Source organism: Stylophora pistillata, chromosome 3 (genome assembly GCF_964205215.1).
Source record: "Stylophora pistillata chromosome 3, jaStyPist1.2, whole genome shotgun sequence".
NCBI lineage: Eukaryota > Metazoa > Cnidaria > Anthozoa > Scleractinia > Pocilloporidae > Stylophora > Stylophora pistillata.
This window is the reverse complement of record NC_142521.1, coordinates 18,371,680-18,389,859: the sequence shown is the minus strand read 5'-3', so window position 1 is coordinate 18,389,859 and position 18,180 is coordinate 18,371,680. Positions and strand designations below refer to the sequence as shown.

General features: G+C 39.1%; 2 protein-coding genes and 1 long non-coding RNA gene across 4 annotated transcripts in view; 1 reads left to right on the top strand and 2 right to left on the bottom strand.

Moving 5' to 3' along the window:
* The window catches only part of LOC148734866 (uncharacterized), a 16,562-nt gene extending 9,786 nt beyond the window's left edge, over positions 1-6,776 (bottom strand). Inside the window, exons 1-2 of the long non-coding RNA XR_015998939.1 lie at positions 6,560-6,776; positions 6,380-6,422 (exon numbers count right to left, since the gene is read on the bottom strand). This is a non-coding gene — a long non-coding RNA (uncharacterized LOC148734866). The remainder of the gene's footprint in view (positions 1-6,379; positions 6,423-6,559) is intronic.
* The window catches only part of LOC111342385 (engulfment and cell motility protein 1), a 25,137-nt gene extending 13,110 nt beyond the window's left edge, over positions 1-12,027 (top strand). The window contains exons 17-24 of the mRNA XM_088754028.1: positions 4,182-4,279; positions 4,913-4,964; positions 6,783-6,846; positions 7,005-7,106; positions 8,370-8,443; positions 8,990-9,076; positions 9,289-9,333; positions 9,828-12,027. Coding sequence (XP_088610154.1) covers positions 4,182-4,279; positions 4,913-4,964; positions 6,783-6,846; positions 7,005-7,106; positions 8,370-8,443; positions 8,990-9,076; positions 9,289-9,333; positions 9,828-9,983 — 678 coding nt within the window. The 3' untranslated portion in view covers positions 9,984-12,027. The remainder of the gene's footprint in view (positions 1-4,181; positions 4,280-4,912; positions 4,965-6,782; positions 6,847-7,004; positions 7,107-8,369; positions 8,444-8,989; positions 9,077-9,288; positions 9,334-9,827) is intronic.
* LOC111342498 (dolichol-phosphate mannosyltransferase subunit 1) lies at positions 10,590-18,180 on the bottom strand. 2 transcript variants are annotated; one of them, XM_088754041.1, is made up of 10 exons: positions 18,052-18,180; positions 17,859-17,958; positions 17,688-17,721; positions 16,113-16,189; positions 15,462-15,487; positions 14,345-14,440; positions 13,780-13,848; positions 13,253-13,367; positions 12,561-12,681; positions 10,590-11,459 (listed from the first exon to the last, which is right to left on the bottom strand). In XM_088754041.1, the coding sequence occupies exons 1-9, from the start codon at positions 18,153-18,155 to the stop codon at positions 12,577-12,579; spliced, it is 726 nt and encodes a 241-aa protein (XP_088610167.1). In that variant the 5' UTR covers positions 18,156-18,180; the 3' UTR covers positions 10,590-11,459; positions 12,561-12,576. The 2 variants fall into 2 exon arrangements, with proteins under 2 accessions (XP_088610167.1, XP_022805327.2); XM_022949592.2 differs by lacking the exon at positions 10,590-11,459 and having other exon boundaries at positions 11,503-12,681.

The window sequence follows — 18,180 nt, the reverse complement described above, 5'->3', positions numbered from 1 at the left end:
ATCAGATCACCACTGGCTTTTTTTACTGCGTTTACGCGCAGTTTAATTGCGATGTGAAAATTAATGGGAAGGTTATAAAATAAAGAAACCCCGTTCTGGCTTGCTGGTATGTCGGCTGATAATGTCCTTGGCTGAGAGATTGTCCTCAAAATTTCATATTTGCCCTCGAAGCTTCGCTTCTCGGCCAAATATTCATTTTTCGGACAATCTCTCAGCCGCGGACATTATCAGCCGACATACCAGCCGCCCGAATGGGTTTATTTACCAAATAGTAGGAGTACTCGATAGACCAGTCTAACCGTGTGGGTGATAGTAGTCTAGGGTGAGAGAGACCCTGAAATGGACTATTGTCGATCAAAGTGATTGACGTTTCTACAACTTTAGGGGAAGTAAACATCAGTTTCCATTGAGAGTATTATCTGCGAAGGTAATTCAGCGCTATTCTCACTTGCGCTTGCGACACTTGAAGGAATTACACTTAAAGGGAAAGTACGGTCTAGAAAAAGTTTAGTTATATCAAAAGTTCCTTGCTTGCATTGTCCTAACCGGCCATTCATTTGAGCTAAAAGCGTTTTAGTTGCAAACAATTACGTTCCAAAGATCGGCATTTTCAAATTGAAATCCGCCATCTTTGTTGTGACAAAACAATGACGTGCAATAGTCAAGTATGTTAAATTATATCCCTGCTGAACATCGGTGGATGTAAACAAGAAAAACAACGACGAAGAGAGCGCTAGTTGTTAAATTCTTGACTTGGATTACAATCTAGCCGAGAGGGTGTAATACATTTATTTATGTTTCAAACGAAACATAATGATTAGAAACATTTAGTTGCCAAAACTGATGCAGAAGTTAATTGTTAATTAAATTTTGTTTGTTTCAGTATTTACCTTTAATTCGCAATGGTGTTATTATCTTTATTGCTTAGAATTACCTTCAATGCAGTATTTTTCATTCTAAAGCCGCACTTGTGAGAAGTAGAGCTTTGATATTTTCGACGCGCGCCATAAAGTCGCCTCTGTCATACAGGTTGTTAACCATTTACCACAAATTCCCAGAAATTCCGGTTGGGATGTAGATGGCAAACGTTTTTTAGTTCGTCCCATTGGAAAATTCCCGGAACAAACGGAAATTCTGAAAAGGTAGTCCCGGGGTGCTTACCATTTGGCCAAAAAATTCGGAAATTTCGGTTTGAAGTCAAATAGTAATGTAATTTTCCGGAAATTCCTTTCGGAAATTGTGGAGTACCTTCAGAGGTACTCCTCTTTTTCCATTCGGAACGGAAGGTCATAAAATTCCGTTTCCAGGCCTTTCCGCTTGGGTTGCCTTGGGTTGGAGCGGGACGAAACGCCTGATGGATAAATGGTAAGCTCAATCTCATCCCGTTGGTCCATGAATTCGGAAACTCCCTGACCTTTATGCCACGGTTACACCAATCGGATTTTTCTTACAAATGGTAAGCACCGCCTCCCGGTTAGCTCAATTGGTAGAGCGCCGGACTGTTGTGCGGGAGGTCGTGAGTTCAAATCCGGCCGGACTAACACTCAGACTAGGTTTACACTAGAGGAAATTGTTCCGGATCCGTGATGAATCCGAAACGTTTTAGTACCCGATTGATTCTGCCGTTTACACGAAAGTGGACGAATCCGAAATAAAAACTTCCCGGTTTGGTCGTGTCTCCGGAGATTTTGAATCCGGAATTTAAAGTGGGAACTTTGAATCCGATAACTTTTGAATCCGGAAAGTTTTGTCGTGTAACCGCTTTTTTTCTCGAATCCAGATATTATTTCCGCCTGCAATCTTTTGAGTTTGCGGTGAAACCAAAATGGATCTGGTGCTTACATTGCTGGCGGTCTCCGGTTGCCCAATCTTGTTGCAGGTTCAGGCGATAAATTTTATCATGTGTACCGCAGTATTTCTGAAGAAACGCAAATTATTTTTGCAAGGAAGTTTAACGTCAGCCACACTTAATCGCCGACGACGTAGACTTCTTGGCATCTGTCCAACTCAAATTTGCCTCAGTGGCATCTGGATCTACTCTAGCCTTTTTTGGGGGAGGCATTTTCACTTTGTCGATCGAACGACGAAACAACACTGGGCTTGGTAACCATTCCATTTCGAATGTTCCCGGAGTTGTCGTTGTGTGCAAACGGTCAGGAATCCGAATATCCTTTCAGTGTAAACGCCTACGAATCCGAATACTCCAAAATTGATGAATCCGGAAACATTTACGAATCCGGAAAACTCTCCTCTAGTGTAAACCTAGTCTCAGGGTCTTTAAATAACTGAGAAGAAAGTGCTACCTTTGTAATAATATCTCCAAATGGTTAGACTTTCTAGTCTTCTCGGATAGGGACGATAAATGGAGGTCCCGTCTCACAAGCCCTTGTATGTGATAAAAGAAAATTGTGGGACGTTAAAGAACCCACACACTGTTCGAAAAGAGTAGGGCGCGTAGTGCCCGGTTTTGTGGTCTATCTTTGTGTAGTGTCTATCAAAATTGATGGGGGGTACTGCGCCTTTGAATATTGTATAGAAAGGGCGCAATATAAATAAGGAATTCATTCATTCATTCATTCATCCCCGATTTTCCTGTTGGGACGTTGCGAAAGGAAATTTGTTTACCATTTAGAAGTTTCTTGAGTTTCGTACTAGTTTCAAGCCTCTTGGCCTTTGGCCGAGCGCAATCGCTTCAACAACAACAAAAATATGGCGGGTTCATAGCAAATGGGGGAAGTGTACCAGTGTTCCTGTTGCTCTCATTCGTCTCCAATTCTGGAAATATTCTTAACACAGCTGTTCCTTGTATGTAGAAGGTGAGCAGACTTAAAATCGCTAATTTGTGTCTAAAATCGAATGACTGTCAAGTTTTACGCTGTATTTTATCCTCCCGCGAAAATAATCGCAAATTTTCTGCAACGTGTTTTCTTTTATTTATACACAGCTAATATATATACTGAGCTGTCAAATATAGCGAATTGTTAGCCGATCAGCTTCTCCTATCCGGCGCGGCGCGACAGTGGGGAAATTTTAGGCAAATGGTAAACGACCCGTACCGTTTTTACCTAACGAAAATTCCGAACCAAAATTTCGGAATCTTTTTGTGAATGGTAAACAACCGCAGTGTTTACATTAGAAATTACCTCAATATAACTGAAGCTAAAATGAAACTTTCGATTTCTTTTGAAAGCATAAGCACTGCATAATTACGTCAAGTAGTTGGTTGGAAGACAAAAAATATTTTCATTCTATTTTTATCGTGTCCAATCGGTATGATATAGTGAATCATGGGCAACGAAGGATAATTTGTATTTGTCGCAAATGTGTCTGTCTTGATTATTTGCCGGCAATGTATTAAATGTCAGTTAGTTTTTTTTCTCTGAAGAATGTGACTGGTGGAGTAAAGAAAATTTACTCGGTGGACTCATAACAGACTTATTGAAGACAAGATATATTTATACACTGCTTGGAAAAGCGCACGATGTTGAAAATCGGCTTTGGTCAAGGTTGGCGACTGAGAATTTACCACACACGGTGTACCACCATTTCAATTTATTCGCTTACAATAAAATGATTTGAAAAAATTCATAGAATGAATAACTGAAGTTTGTTTTGAATATGGAAAAGGTAAGCATAGCTTTCAGTTTGAAGCGAAGGTCAACAAGGAAAACTTACATGCCTGTATATCTCGCAGGAAGTCTTCGTTTTGGCAGTTCTAAGGTTTTGCAGGGTTTGGCAAGCAGTCCTCGCGGATTATTTTTGCCGGCTAACTTTTCTTCAATATTTCACTTTCTGGTAGCTTGTGGAGGCTTACACCTTTTCCTTTTGAATTTTAGTATGTATTTTGACATTCAACCACACGACAGTTCATTTCAAATATAAGGAGTACTAGAAATTGTTTTCACAAATTTCAAACAGGACAACGAGGACAAAGCGCCGAACAAAGTTTGACTATTGCTACGTCCCAACTGACGTAATATCCAAGAAGGCATTTTTCTAGCCACGAAAGTTGTAAAAATGGGCAACTTCAACGCGCCCTTGTCACTAATACAAAGCAAACTGGACAAAATGGCAGTTATTTTCGAACTCCCGAGACAAACTTTTTCTAGACCGTACTTTCCCTTGAAGGGGCCATTTGTGTGATTCGACCCTCACCCTCCACACTACTATTTTTCTTGCAGACGTACGTGTTCAACTTAGGATATTCGCAAATTGTTAAAATTCTTCAAGAGGAAATTCATGCGAGAAACATCATGGAGCTCAAGGCTAAACCTGTCGTGTGAGTAGTTAAATAAGTCGACTTTCAGTGTGCTTTCGTAGTCACGGTGATCTCGCCAAAGACTGAGGAAGTTTTCACTGAACTTTTGACTTCTAAGGATGGTCAACATCTGACTGCTTTTCACAGTTCCAGTTCAGTATCTGATAAACTAGGTTCCCGATATCTGCTTCTCCTCTCGAGTCTAGTGCACTCGTTCCTACTGGAGAAGAGAGGAAGAGCGTGGGCTCACATCCCACTTAACAGCTGGTGATTGGATTAAAAACAAAATGAGGCAGACTTGGGGCATGCGCAAATGGATCAATTTGGTCAGTCGCCAAATTTCCCGCGCAAAGTTTAAAGAAAACGAGAAACAACCGTTCTCGCGCAAATTTACGATAAAAAAAATCGAAATGCTCTTAGAATATTTAAAAGGAATCAAAGTTACGGGACAGGAAAGCTTGAGACTTTTTAAGATCAAAGAGTTAATTCTAGTTAATGACAGGTATTCTGTTAATTTTCCATTTTGTTTTGAGCTTCATCAAAGTGGTTATTCGGTGTTTCAATTCTGTGACTTTCTGGTTTATGTGATTGTTAACTAATAACTCCCGTAAGATTGTTGTAAACCTGAAACGTCTTATCATTCTTCATTTACAGGGAACTTAGAGAACAAGTTCTGCCCGAACTAAAAGAATTAGTCAAACAACAGGTGACCTCTGATCTCTATCTTTAAATGCTATTTACTGAAGTGTAAGTGACTACTGATGGACAGTTACCGAACCGCGAAGCGGCGAGGTAAATATTCATCAATAGCCTCCAACACTGAGGTGACTAGTTGTTTAGAATATACGTAAACAGTAAGATCATAGAACACAAAATGATGATTTTAACACATGTATTCCTGCAACGATTACAAGATTTTCTGGCGCAAATACTCGGAGGTGAATAGCAAAGGATATTTGGAGTTTTAGTAGCCAATCCAAGCGCGCCTTGAACGTTACTCACTGTTTTAGTGTGTAATTAAACTAGGTAATACTCACTTTTTTAAATTGGCATTTGTTAAATATGAGCGAAGAGGTTTTGATGATTTTTTGCACGTAAGTGGCTGCCGAGGGTGAAATAGTCGGCAGTGCCCGGAAAATAGGCCGAAAGTGAAACCCAAACAGGAGTGCCTGCCAGCAGGCTAGACAGACCCCAGGATTCTCAATTACACTCGTAACCCGTAATACCTGTTACGGGTGTTACTGGCAAGTGTTACGGCTGTCAAAGCGTTTCGACCAGTAGATCAATTCGTCTCTTAAAGGCAATTAAAAGAGCGACTTTTTGAGGAGGTAACTGAGTTTAGGATTGACTGCTAGTCGGTTTTAGTTTTCAAAATGAATAGCCTGTCAGCAGACCACAGCATGGCCGAATAATTGCTATGTTTCGCAACGTCTCCGCAACGTTGAAATATGGCCGCCATATTGAAGTTGCAAATTCTAGCCTAGGCCTCTCGCAGATGTCGTCTTTCAATATGCTGAAACAAGGCCGCTGCGAAGCGAAAGTCGAAAAGCCTCAGGCAGCTTGGCCTAATGGGTCCAAGATACACGACCTTTGGCCATGTATTCTAGTGTAGCACAGAAACAGCTCTAAAAAATTCTATTGAGAACCCTGTGACGGCAGTAGTCCGCCGGGAACCGGATATTAGGGAGCTTAAGGTACAGACGTTTTCGGGGCGACGGCGACGTGACAACCCAGGTTAACTGGGTCAGAGGTTGCCGTTTTCGCGCCATAATTGAAGTTGTTAAGATTCTGTTGACGGCCGGCCTTTGCGACTTCTGCGAAGTTCGTCGAGTTTCGCTTTATAAATTGAGGCTTTTTTGTCGTAGCGTGGTTACGTTTGAAGAATTCCGCCACCTCCTCGTCCTTTAGTACGACGCTAATCTTATTAGCGATGAAGAGTTCTTGGTTTTGTGGGAAATATTTCCGTCTAAAAACCCTAATTTTCCAATTAAAAATCTCCGTAGATCTGAGGTGTACGTTTTCGAGGTGCATCTACGAATTGATAAAGGGAATGGCAGCAAGCAAAAATTCCCTTTTATGTTAAGAATTCAAGTACTGTATGCGTACATGCCCAAAACTTACCTCGACGATTTGGACTTCACTGTGTTGCCTCGGTCATTTTAACCTAAAGAGAAAACAAAAGGTCTCTTGAGTTGGCCGAGACATCGTGTGATGATTTGTGCGAAATGTGATAATGCAATCACTTTAATACAAGTGACAAAATTGGCAGTATATTAAATAAAACAAACAAGATAAACTCACGTTTTCACCACGACGGCAAACTCACTGATCTCACGTCGCCGACGTGAGGGCGACGGCGGGGCCACATGCGCAGTCAATCTCGCCCCAATCTTAATCGGTCTCCACGTCGCCGTCGCCCCGAAAACGTCGGTATCTTAAGCTCCCTATTATTTTACTGAGCTTCTATTAAACTTGCCCACTGGTTTATTGTTTTGATCTTACATCTCACGTTGATTCTCCTCAGAGATTGGATCAACTTATTCAAGGAGCCCTGTTTGACAAGAACCCAGGGAGAGGACGAGCGCGAGGTAAGAATCTCCGAGCAACCACGTCTTGTTTTTACTTCAACAGACGAAGTGTTTTGCCTCGGTAGTTGTGGTTTTCGTAATTGTTTTTTTTGTTTCTATTCAAGGATGAACCCAGTGCGTTGCTAATATGTTGTGGCTCTTTTCCTGTTTCATTTCAGATAAATTCTGGTACTGTCGACTGTCACCCAATTTAAAATTCCTTCATTATGGCGACTGTCAAGAGGGACAAACGCCTTCGTTAGAGAATCTTCCAAACAAATGTGAGTATAATGTTATTTCTTTGCTTTAGGGTAACTGACTAAAGTCCGCTCGAGTTAAGTATAAACGCTCAGTCATGGTAACGATTTAATTATTAGAGAAATTTAGTTGGCCGTATTACAGAAATGCTTTTATTCTGTCTATCCCTACTGTGGAATTGTAATAACAATTAAGTTGATGATCTGTGTGAGAATGGTCTGAGGGGATCAGTTCCTCTTTCTACCCAGCAGTATGATAAAATACCTACAGGAAAACCGTCGAGGTAACTTGAAAATGATGGGGTAGCCCGTTATGGTTGCAGTAACAGGGATGAACTTCGACACTCCCTATGGGGCCCTATGTAGTTGATGATATTTGTCAGAGTGGTCTGAGGGGATCACTTCCTCTTTCTGCCAAGGGGTATGATTAAATGCTCACTAGCAGTTCGTCGAGGTAACTTGAAAAATTTGGATATATCAACAAAGTTGAAATGGTAAATTGGCCACCGTAACGATTACAAAAGCTGATGCTTCGAGCGTTAGCCCTTCGCTCCGACGAAGGGCTAACGCTCGAAACATCAGCTTTTGTAATCGTAACGGTGGCCAATTTACCATTTCAACTTTGTTGATATATCCAAATTATTTCATTACCCCCACCGACGCAGCCCCAAACAGTTTCTTTAGAAACTATCAGCCTTTATTAACTTGAAAAATGATGGGGATAGCCTGTTATGGTTACAGTAACAGGTATGATCCTCGACAGTCCCTGTGGCGCCATATATATATGTAACATAACCAAAATAAAGCGCGCGCTCTGATTGGTCAATTTAGCGTCCCCCATTTGCCCATGGGTGTACGCTGCTGACGTGAGCAGAGATTATTTTTCCGCGCGCGCTTGTTTTTTCTGGTCGCGTAAGATTTGTTAAATAAAAGGGAACTCTTTAGCTACAATGTATCAATGTTATGTTATAAAACAAATGGTAAACACCACAGCGTACACTATTGAGTTATGGATGCACTTGGGAGGTTTGGTAAGCACTCAAGAAGCTAGAGTCGCTCTCGGCTATCGCCTCGAGCGACTCTTACGCTTCTTTCGTGCTTAGCAACCTCCCGCGTGCATCCATAAATCAATAGTGTACGCTGTGGTGTTTACCATTTGTTAAATATATATATATATTTTTCTTTTTTTCTTCTTTTTTTCTTAATCTAATGCCAACCATAACCTAGCGGAATTATTACTGTTTAGAACTTTCTTTGTATACTGAACTTTGTATTTGTTGATTTTAGTTTCGATTGCTAAAGTTAAAAATCTACTGGTTGGAAAGGATTGTCCACACAGCAAAGATCGCAAAATTAGCAAAGTAAGATGATAAATGAGATACATTCTAGGTTTACTGTCGTTTTTTCAAAGTGGAGCCAGAAAAGGAAATACATTAGAAAAGTGCGGTTTGGAAATGGGACGAGAGCTAGAGTGAAAAAGTTGACAAAAGAGAGAAAAGTAACAACAACAGGACATTTTTTTTTTCATCTTACCACAAATTCCAAGAGCTGCAATTATAAGAAATGTTTTGAAAACAGAGAAGAGAATAGATCTTGGGGAAAAAAGAGTTAGTCCACCTCTTCGCGGCTTGTCCGTCTTCATAAATTTGTTTTTTGGTTCTTAGTTTGCAATCTGTGCAAATAAACTTAAAGCGATCTTCGCCGTGCATGAATACCCTCGCCCCTCTTTTCTTCCTATCTTGAGGTTTGTGTCAAAGTTACCTTATACTTAAATGCAAACGGCTCCAGTTTTCCGTTTACTAAGAACAAAAGAGCTGTTTGTTTTTCCCTGTCTTACCTAAATGAAATGCGAAGTTTCGCTTGGGTTCTATTCCTTCTCACTCTGTGCGTTTTTTGTTTATCCACAGCCGTACATCCCGTTATGTTTTTCTCTGATGTACGAGACTGAAGCAGAGGAGAAACATCTCGATTTCATCGCAGCGAACCAAAAAACAGTAAGTAGTTGAATTTTGATTCTTCTTTCGTAAGATATTTTACCTTTTTAGCGTTCCCTTCCCTCGATTGTAGATCATCCAGAAGAAATTGGAAATACTCCCGATTAATGAGCACCTCGGTATAAAATGCATTGATGATAAATCCCATGATAGGTGATAAATTAGATCCTCAACGATCAAATGATTTCTTGAACTGTTTTATTTCGTTTTAGTTTGCCATTTGGACAGACGGCTTCGCAACGCTTCTAAACAAAGGGGTTAGTTACGTAGACTGTAACTTTTATAAGCCGAACGATGTGGCTTTTGTTCGATTGTAGTAAGCTTTCACTATCTTTGAACATCAATCCGTTGTGTAAGGCCTAGCGTTTTGTCCTCAGAGAGACTTTTAGCCTTGTGTAAGTGAAAGACAATAGTTTGTGCTGAAATGTGAAAAAATCCGTTGGCTGTAAGTAGATGAACCTTACAGTTCAGTCCTAACGTACGGCCCCTCAAGAAGAAAAGGGAGCAGTGGCATATGATGAAATATTTAGTCACCGAGTAAAATGCTTAGTCACATAGTCAGGCCGGACAAGAAAATCTTTAACTCGAGGTCGTGACGGGCGGATATCGCTCATGACCTCGAGCCAGATATGTCCCGTCCGGCCCTCTTAGTTAGTCATTAAGTAAATGTGATTGTGGTTATGCGAGATACCTGAAAGAAACTGGGCGCGCTTTTTAAGCTCTCGAGTGATATTTTGTTTCTTGCGTACAGATGCCTTCAACGGAGTCACATGAAGAGTTGGAGACCCTTCTAAATATGGAAATGAAACTGAGACTCTTGGATCTGGAGAATATAACCATTCCCGAAACTCCGCCGCCCATACCTGCCGAGCCCCCGAATTTTAACTTCGTCTACGACTTTAGTTAGCTTTATGGCGATTTAGGGCGTTCTTCCGATTTAAGTCCGAAAATGAATTTCTAATCATTTCAGGTGGAGTGCCATACTGTTAGCCCAATGAGGAAGAAAAGAGAACGTTAAAGTGCCATTTCTCATGTCTTCTGCAACTTTTGCTCCAAAGCTGATTGGTTTAATATGTTTAAAACTTTGAGCTTTTCGGGCCAGTAAGCGGTGTAAACGTTTTAGTAAGCCATTGTCAGGGCTACCTTGGCTTTGACCGGTTAGATCATTGATTTATTCATGCATGAAAGAGAGCGTTTGGGAGCGTTTTGAACTAAAGCGACGGGATGGAATTAGCCAAATGAAACACAAAACAACTCAGAGAAACAGTTTCTGTTTGTGGTTAGTTAGTTGGTGAGCTAGTTGTTGGCTTGTTTATTTATTTAGCAAGCGCTGATTTCTCGAAATTTACGTTGTTTTGTTTGTTTTCTTTTGGAAGTGCCGTTGAAATCAAATGTGCAATTCATTCCTAGTCCACTTAAGGTTTCTTTCCTACCGGTCTTCATTTTCGGAAATGATCTGAAAAACGCCCCTCCTAATTCAGTTTAATTGCCAATGTGTAACAAGAGAAAGAAGTACGAGCTTGAGATGTGGTTTAATATGTAGGTATTTTGATATGTAGTTTGCATGATACGAATTTTATTTTGGAATATATATCTATGGGCTACTTTCATTTAAGAAAATGAACGCAAATGATTATTATAGTAATCTTGTGTTAATAGTTAGTTAGCGGGTTTAATAGACTTCGAACACTAAATTCCTCAAGGAAAACAGCCGCTCTGCGATGAGAGAAACATTTCCTTATTATTGCCAACTTTGTGCGACAATGTTCCCCTTTCGACCTTTATTATGTTACACTTTATCAAAAGAATTATCTAGTTTTTCATAAACGATTAAGGTCTCTATTCGCACAAGCTACTTTTAATGACTCACTACAATAATTTTACGAGAAATTAGGAGACATGAAACACTCTTAACTGGTAATTAAAATTGTGCGAATTAGAAAACCAACACTCCTGTTTGTAAAACAAAGGAGAGCAAAAAGCATTTGCTTGTGGAAACTGGGTCTGGAGCGCCGTAGTCCAAAATACGTCTCTCGGAATCTTAGTCATGGTCGTTTTGAATCCCCACCAAACTTCTTCATACTTTATGGTCTTTGTCCCATTTAAGTCCATCCTTCATATCCTGTCTTTTGCTCTAATGGAACCACTACTTTACGTTTCTTTGGCGTCGAGGATAATGTTGCATGTCGTGACAAACGAAGAAACTCTGTAGTGACCTATATTGTTAAAAGCCTCGGCGATGTGAAAGTTTCCCTTACGTTTTGTCCCGTAGAATCATGATAACATGTGAATGAACTATCAACTAAAAAAACTGCGGCTGAACCAGGTTATTTAAGCGTGGCGTATTCTCGTTGAGTAAACACGGGCTACTGGTTTTCTGCAACTTTGTAAAGAACAAAAAAATAACCAAATAGAACAACGGAATCTTACATAAAATTTGTGAGGCTTTTTATTGCATGTTTATAAGGTTTTTTAGAATCTTACTAATCTCCCAGCGCTAGTATTTGATGTAGGAATTGAAATATTTTTGGACAACCGCGTTCACAGAAAGACGACAGTAAGCAAGAAACTTAAATCTTGCTGGTTGTTTTTGCCGTTCTATCATTTCTTTGTAACACGTGAAGCTGATTCCAACGACCCCAAGAAAACCGAGCCATAGAAATAAAACGATACCATTCGCAGTAACTCGCCAACTTTTGGAATTCCACAGTATTTCTAACCCACCATGTTTTCGCTTATGAGTCTGGTATATCTAAAAAGTTCTCTCTTCGTTCCCCTGAGAGCATCGCACCATGAAATGCAATGAATTTGAGGCCATATTCTACCACAATACTTTTATTTTGTTATTACTGTAAGTAACCATATTTTTATATATATAAAGAAGATTTTTTATAGTTATCTTTGCTTCTGTTAATTTGAATTATTCTGAATAAAACTCATGATAGCACTCACAGATGTTCATATTGCTTCGATTATTTCGTTTGTAAAACTGAATTTTTTTAAACACTGCCTCCAAACACCAAGTCTCAACAGTTCAAGGCAAGTTTCATAAATCCGAAAAACAAAAATAAAACCGTTTTTAAAAAGAAAAGGAGGGAAAAAAAGGAAGGTGCCTCCTACAACTACTTCAGAATCCATTCATTTAAGAATCCATTCATTTAACAAAGTAAAGTTCACATTTCAGGTTTATTCATGCATTTCTAACTGATGCAATCTTCCCAAGTTGATAAGTTTACAGTTTCCTGTTTTCCCAATTAGACTTTCAAATAACTTGATTTCTACTCTCACCCATAGTCAACAATCTTATTTTTTAGGTCTCCTAGGCAATCCTATGAATGTCAACTTCCCACACAGCGATAAGCATGCACTGGAAGCCCATCCCTGTGGCAACTCAGTTTAGTATTTTAATTCTCTTTTGTTAACTATTTCAGAATACATCTGAAACCCACCCCTCTTCCTTTAATCTATTTCAACAGTAACTAACCCATTTAGCCTCTCTGTTATGTAGTGGCAAATAAATAAAGGAGTCCCTTGGCAAAAGAGACCACTTCACTGCCACCAAGTTTTGATTCACCATAAACACGATCCACAAATGTGATAGGGACCTAAACAAAACAGGAAGACAAACTACAAATAAGAAAGAATTGCATTTATATGATGGTAAGATAAGCATTTAGAAACATGTAGGCCCTGTCTTCATTGCAGTGCCACCTGGCAAAGAGAGCAAGCACAGAGTCTGGCACAAAATTTCTCATTTCTCCCATTTCTCTCATTTTTTGTATTGTATATAAATAACATTTCTGAGAGATACACTGACAGCCATATCACACACTGAACTTTAAATGGGTGTTATTTGTGTCGTATGCTGATACAGCTCAAGTTATTCCTATCAATTGTATAAACATTCTGAAGAGAAAAAGTAAGGTGAGTCTGTCACAGCAAGGTCATGGTAACATGGCTACATAGCAATCAGAGATGCAGTAAACTAGCAGACCCAGGAAATGACCATACCATAACAATCTAAAGCTTGCTGAAAAGGACACCTGGTTCAAAATAGAAAAAAAAATTGAAATTGCATTCTGCCATAGATTGTGTTCCTTTATTCAAAAACAGACCTGATTCAAGGGCTTTGCCCCCTTGATATTAATTAGAAAAGGTACTAACACTGTAACTAACCTCCCCTATAGTGTGGCCAAACTGCCTTGCCCGCACAATCATTTCCATCTGAAAGATAAATCCTTTGGAAACACAGGCATCCACCAAGTTCTCAAGCACTTTCTTTTTGTATAATCTGTCAGAAAAGGGAAAAATGGCAGTTTCAAAGACAACTCTCTATTTTGTGTGCAGATTATAAAAGAATCAGCTAAATACATATCCACTCAAAAGTGTGAAAAAAAAAATCCTAGCAAAGAATCCTAATAAAGACCTGTAAAGGTTTGGTTTTACTTGAAAAGAATTTGTGGAGGCAGGGAACAGAGCTTTCAATCAGGCTTTGTAGGAGAAGTTTAAGCTCTGTTAATACACCAAATGCAAATATGGCGTCCAATTTGAATTGCCATTGCTCTGGACTGACTAGCCTTGTCTTCACGTGGAAACACAAAAGGATTATTACATGTGTGAGAGGCTAGTCAGTCTAGAACAATGGCAATTCAAATTGGACGCCATATTTGCATTTGGTGTATGTAAGGTGCAATGTTTTGTACCTAAAACTTCCTGTCAGATCAGATGCACCAGGCCTGAGAAGAACCTGTGTCAGATAATTTGCCCCACGGCTGGAAAAGAACAAACACAAACAAATCAACGTGACATGACTTGTCTTGAGACAGGGTCAGCATTCCTACTTATGATTCCTGGCCCAAAATTAGAAAAAAAATTCCTTTATCACCTTATGGCACCTAAGTGGCAAAAAATTAATAGTTGCAAGCAATAAATTTTTAGTCACCCATAACTTGCATCTGAATGTACCAGCAAGTATCTCAAGTTTTGCTTTACCACAACATATTATAGTGTATGAGGTAACTACTGAAAAGTATGCAACCATGTTAAAAGGAGGTACAGTAATCACATAAAGAGAATGTGTTTGATCTCAACAGACTTTGTTTATGCAAGATTCCCCTTTTTCATTCCAACATGGAAGTGGGATTAGACAATATAAGGTACTTTTGAACTTGATTTGTTTCACTTTTTTGATCTAAGGTTTCTGTTCTAAGTTAGTTAACCAGCTTTCCATAGTTAGTAGTTTACAGTATTAAGAAAAATTCATTTGACCTTATCAGTTTCCTTCTTAAATCCCAGCCAAACACTCCTCCATCTCCAATATACCTTGTACCAGATACAACGTCATAATCTCCTTCCTTCTGCTTTCTGTATCAAAAAATTCATAAGAATGAAATAATCATAGTGAACTCTGGCTGGTCCAGTTTTTTAAAAAATGTAACAAGAGTGATTTTGTAAAGGTTTTCAAGGTGTCCAAGAAGGTATCAATTGAAGATAGCAGTTTCTGGATGTCTCAGATCTTCATTCCTACTTATAGTTGTGATGGCCAGATATCCCCTCTTATAATCCAACAAAAATTTTTGCTCACATGCAATTGGGCAAAATGCATCATGTGACCAAAATAATCACAGATGTATATGTGCACTGTATTGCAGTGACTTAACCCTTGAACTCCCAAAAGTGATTAAAATGTAGCTCCTCCCTATAATATCAATACATTTTAAGAACTGCAATCAGGTTATAAGAATACTCAAACTTATTAGTTAGAGGTTGCAATCTTGATCTAACACCAAATTCTTGAAACTGGTTTATAAAGGAAATGTGTGACAGCTAGGGGGGAGAATTAACAATCAGATCTTGGGAGTTAAAGAGTTAACAGGTAGCACAATAGACTGCAGGTCAAGAGGTGTGGGTTTGGGACCTTGCCAGATCATTGTGTTGTGTCTCTGGGAGATACACTTGACTATACAATCAGGGGTAGAGATCAGTCCAATGAACTTTCAGGGAAGCTTGACAAAATGCTAAGGGGATGAGAGAAGAGGGGGGAGGGTAACCTACAATGGACTAACATCCCATCCAGGGGGGAGTTACATTAGTCCCTTTTATTTCATGACACTGGGACTGGGATAAGCTATAATGCCATGTAGGTTAATTGGTTCATAAGCAGACTTTAAATTCATTTCATTTATTTTCATTATAAACTATCTATCTATCTATCCCTCTCTCTCTCTCTCTATCTCTCTATCTATCTATCTATCTATCTATCTATCTATCTATCTATCCCTCTCTCTCTCTCTCTATCTATCTATCTATCTATCTATCTTACCACAAAAGAAACTAAAAATAGGTAAATGCACTGATCTGGGGATGCAATACATTTCTTACATACCTGATGAATTCTGGAATAAATTTTGGCTGTTGGCATAAGAAAATTCATTTCATAAAATTGATAAAATTGATAATTGAAAACAAGACTTCTGGATATGATGGTGGCCGTTCATCACAGATAAACAAATAGATCTCCGTCTCTAACAAAATTATAATACTTCTAGGGATCAACTTCACAGAAATCAACAGTATCTGTCCCAACAAAACTCAGGCAATAAGCATTTTATGAAATGACCACTCCTCTTTCTCTTTTTTCCTTTCTCCTCTTGGGCCCTCATCCCTCATCTTGTAAAGGCAGATATTGTATTCCAGCCCCACTTGCACTATCACAAATGGCCCTTCTACTATTTTATCTTTACTGTTTCCCAGTAAAATCCCATTCACGGTCATAAAGGTCCTATGGTGAAATGGCAAAATTATGTGGCTCTAAGTAGTTTCCTCGCTGTAAGATGACTCTTGTTGACAAACCAGCACAAAACAATGTTAAAAATATTGTGTCATCTCAACTTGTCTTGAAAGTAAAACAACTTTAAAGTGTGATGCCTATCATGGTACTTCTAATTCTAACAATGTGATATTTTGTAAACTTATAAACAACTCCAGTTTAGAGACAAAGACACAATATCTTTAATCTGCAAGTGAAAAAACTCACATGATGAGATAAATCAGCATCCATGATAATTACAAAGTTCCCAGTTGCATGTTTCATTCCATGAATGTATGCAGTACCTGAAAGAGCAGCAATCACTTTATCAGTCTCTTCAATGCAAGAAAACCTGAATTTACAATTAGGCTGTCTAAATCTGGGGAAAACCCAGGAGGAGATCTAGGGAGATAACATTTTAGATATATACAATTGAATTTTGTGCATCTAAGATGCAGTATTACCGACACTAGCCACAGTGGTACAGTATTTGGATAGGAGCATAGGAGGCAGCGTGGCTGAGTGGTTCAGGTGCTGGAATTGTAATCCAGTGTCCCAGGTTCAAGTCCTCCACCCTGCCACTCCCTGGGTTTGCTCTCGGTTGTCCCTAATTCAGCTCAGCTGCGCTCTGTAAATAGCCCACTTGTCTGCCTCCTACCAGTAGGGATTTTTAAGCATTTAGTTACGGTAGTCTACATTGTGGCTGAAAAGCCCTGGGGGGGGGGGGGAGCTTCAATTTACATATTTATTATTATTATTATTATTATTATTATTATATTACAATTGTCATAAGGATCACTAGCATCTGCATGAAAGCTTAGTTATTTCAATTTTTGGTATACAGAGCTGCTAAAAGTGACTGTAGTCAGTCACCAATAGCAAGAAGAAGCACAGGGGGTCCATACCATCTGTTTGTGTAGCGCCAACTGTTGTTTTATAGTGAATGTACCAGATTTACCAATTGCCTCACCTATTGTGATATATTGCTGACTATGTACATAAATCATTGATAAATAATCGTTGAATTACTTTATGTATGTATAGTTATATATGTATAGTTGTATAGTTGTCCTTTTGCCTCAAAAATGTTTTTTTTGAGCAATTTTGAATAAGTCTGAGTTCGTCGTTAATGTAATGCATAAAAAGAAAGACAAGGGTGGAAGCCTTGTTCTGAAAGGGTTCAAGCACCTGAGCGATTTTCCCCCGAAAATCGCATTGCTCCGCTTTCAAACTTTGCAGCATTAAGGTCAAAAGATGCACAATTCTCCTCGTACCTTCCAATCAAAAATCAATCCAAACGGATCGGAGCTAGCACCTCCCAGGTGCTCAAATACTGTGAGATTTTGATTTTCTTCAAGGGCTAGCTCTGGTCTGTTTGGATGGATTTTCGATGGGAAGGTACAAGGAGAATCGTGTATCTTTTGACCTTAATGCCGCGAAGTTTGAAAGCGGAGCGATGCTTGAACCCTTTCTAAACAAGGCTTCCCCCTTATCTTTCTTTTATACATTACATTAACGACGAACTCAGACTTATTCAAAATCACTCAAAATAAAAAAACATTTTTGAGGCAAAAGGACGACTATACACCACAGGTAAAGTAATTCAACGTTTATTTATCAATGATTTATGTATATAGTCAGCAATATATCACTATAGGTGAGGCAAACGGTAAATCTGGTACATTCAAGTTATAAAACAACAGTCAGCGCTACACAGATTGTATGGCCCCCCTGTGGAAGAAGAAGTAGGAATGATGACAGTAATAACAAAAAAATGAGATTTTTTAGTTGAAAGTTACTTACCCAGGCCAAGCTTGCTCGGTCTTGGTCTCAACCGCTAAAATAAATAGAAACACTGATGACGGCTCGTCTCATTTCTTCCAAAACCTCACGAGTATACCCCAGAACAGGTTGCAATTGTCTGAACATTTTCGACCAAAAAGGAAAAGTACGCATGTCTCTCTCGCTACTTACTATTATATCAGTGCCATAAATGTTTTCCAGTTGTTTGGCTGCCTCTTGGGTACCGTCTGGACTTCCATCGTCGATAATTATTATTTCATAATCATACCCACTACAAAAACAATAAAATTTAATTAAGGATTTTTAAAATCCGACGTGGATGAAGATGTTAATGAACTACAATAAATAACAGAGTGTGTCTTACCACTCTGAAAAAGCCTTCACAATTAACCACACGATCAAGGGTAGGTTTTCTCGCTCGTTATATGTAGGAAGCAAAATAGAGTATTTGTCTCCCTTTTCCGCCATCTTGAATTTAACGTGGCAAGACCGA

Coding starts and splice junctions, on each gene's coding strand:
- LOC111342498 (XM_088754041.1), bottom strand. CDS start 18,155: ATGGCGGAAAAGGGAGACAAATACTCTATTTTGCTTCCTACATATAAC. Junction 17,722..17,858: donor TTTATGGCACTGATATAATA/GTAAGTAGCGAG, acceptor TATTTATTTTAG/CGGTTGAGACCAAGACCGAG. Junction 13,368..13,779: donor GATCTGACAGGAAGTTTTAG/GTACAAAACATT, acceptor CTTTTCTGACAG/ATTATACAAAAAGAAAGTGC.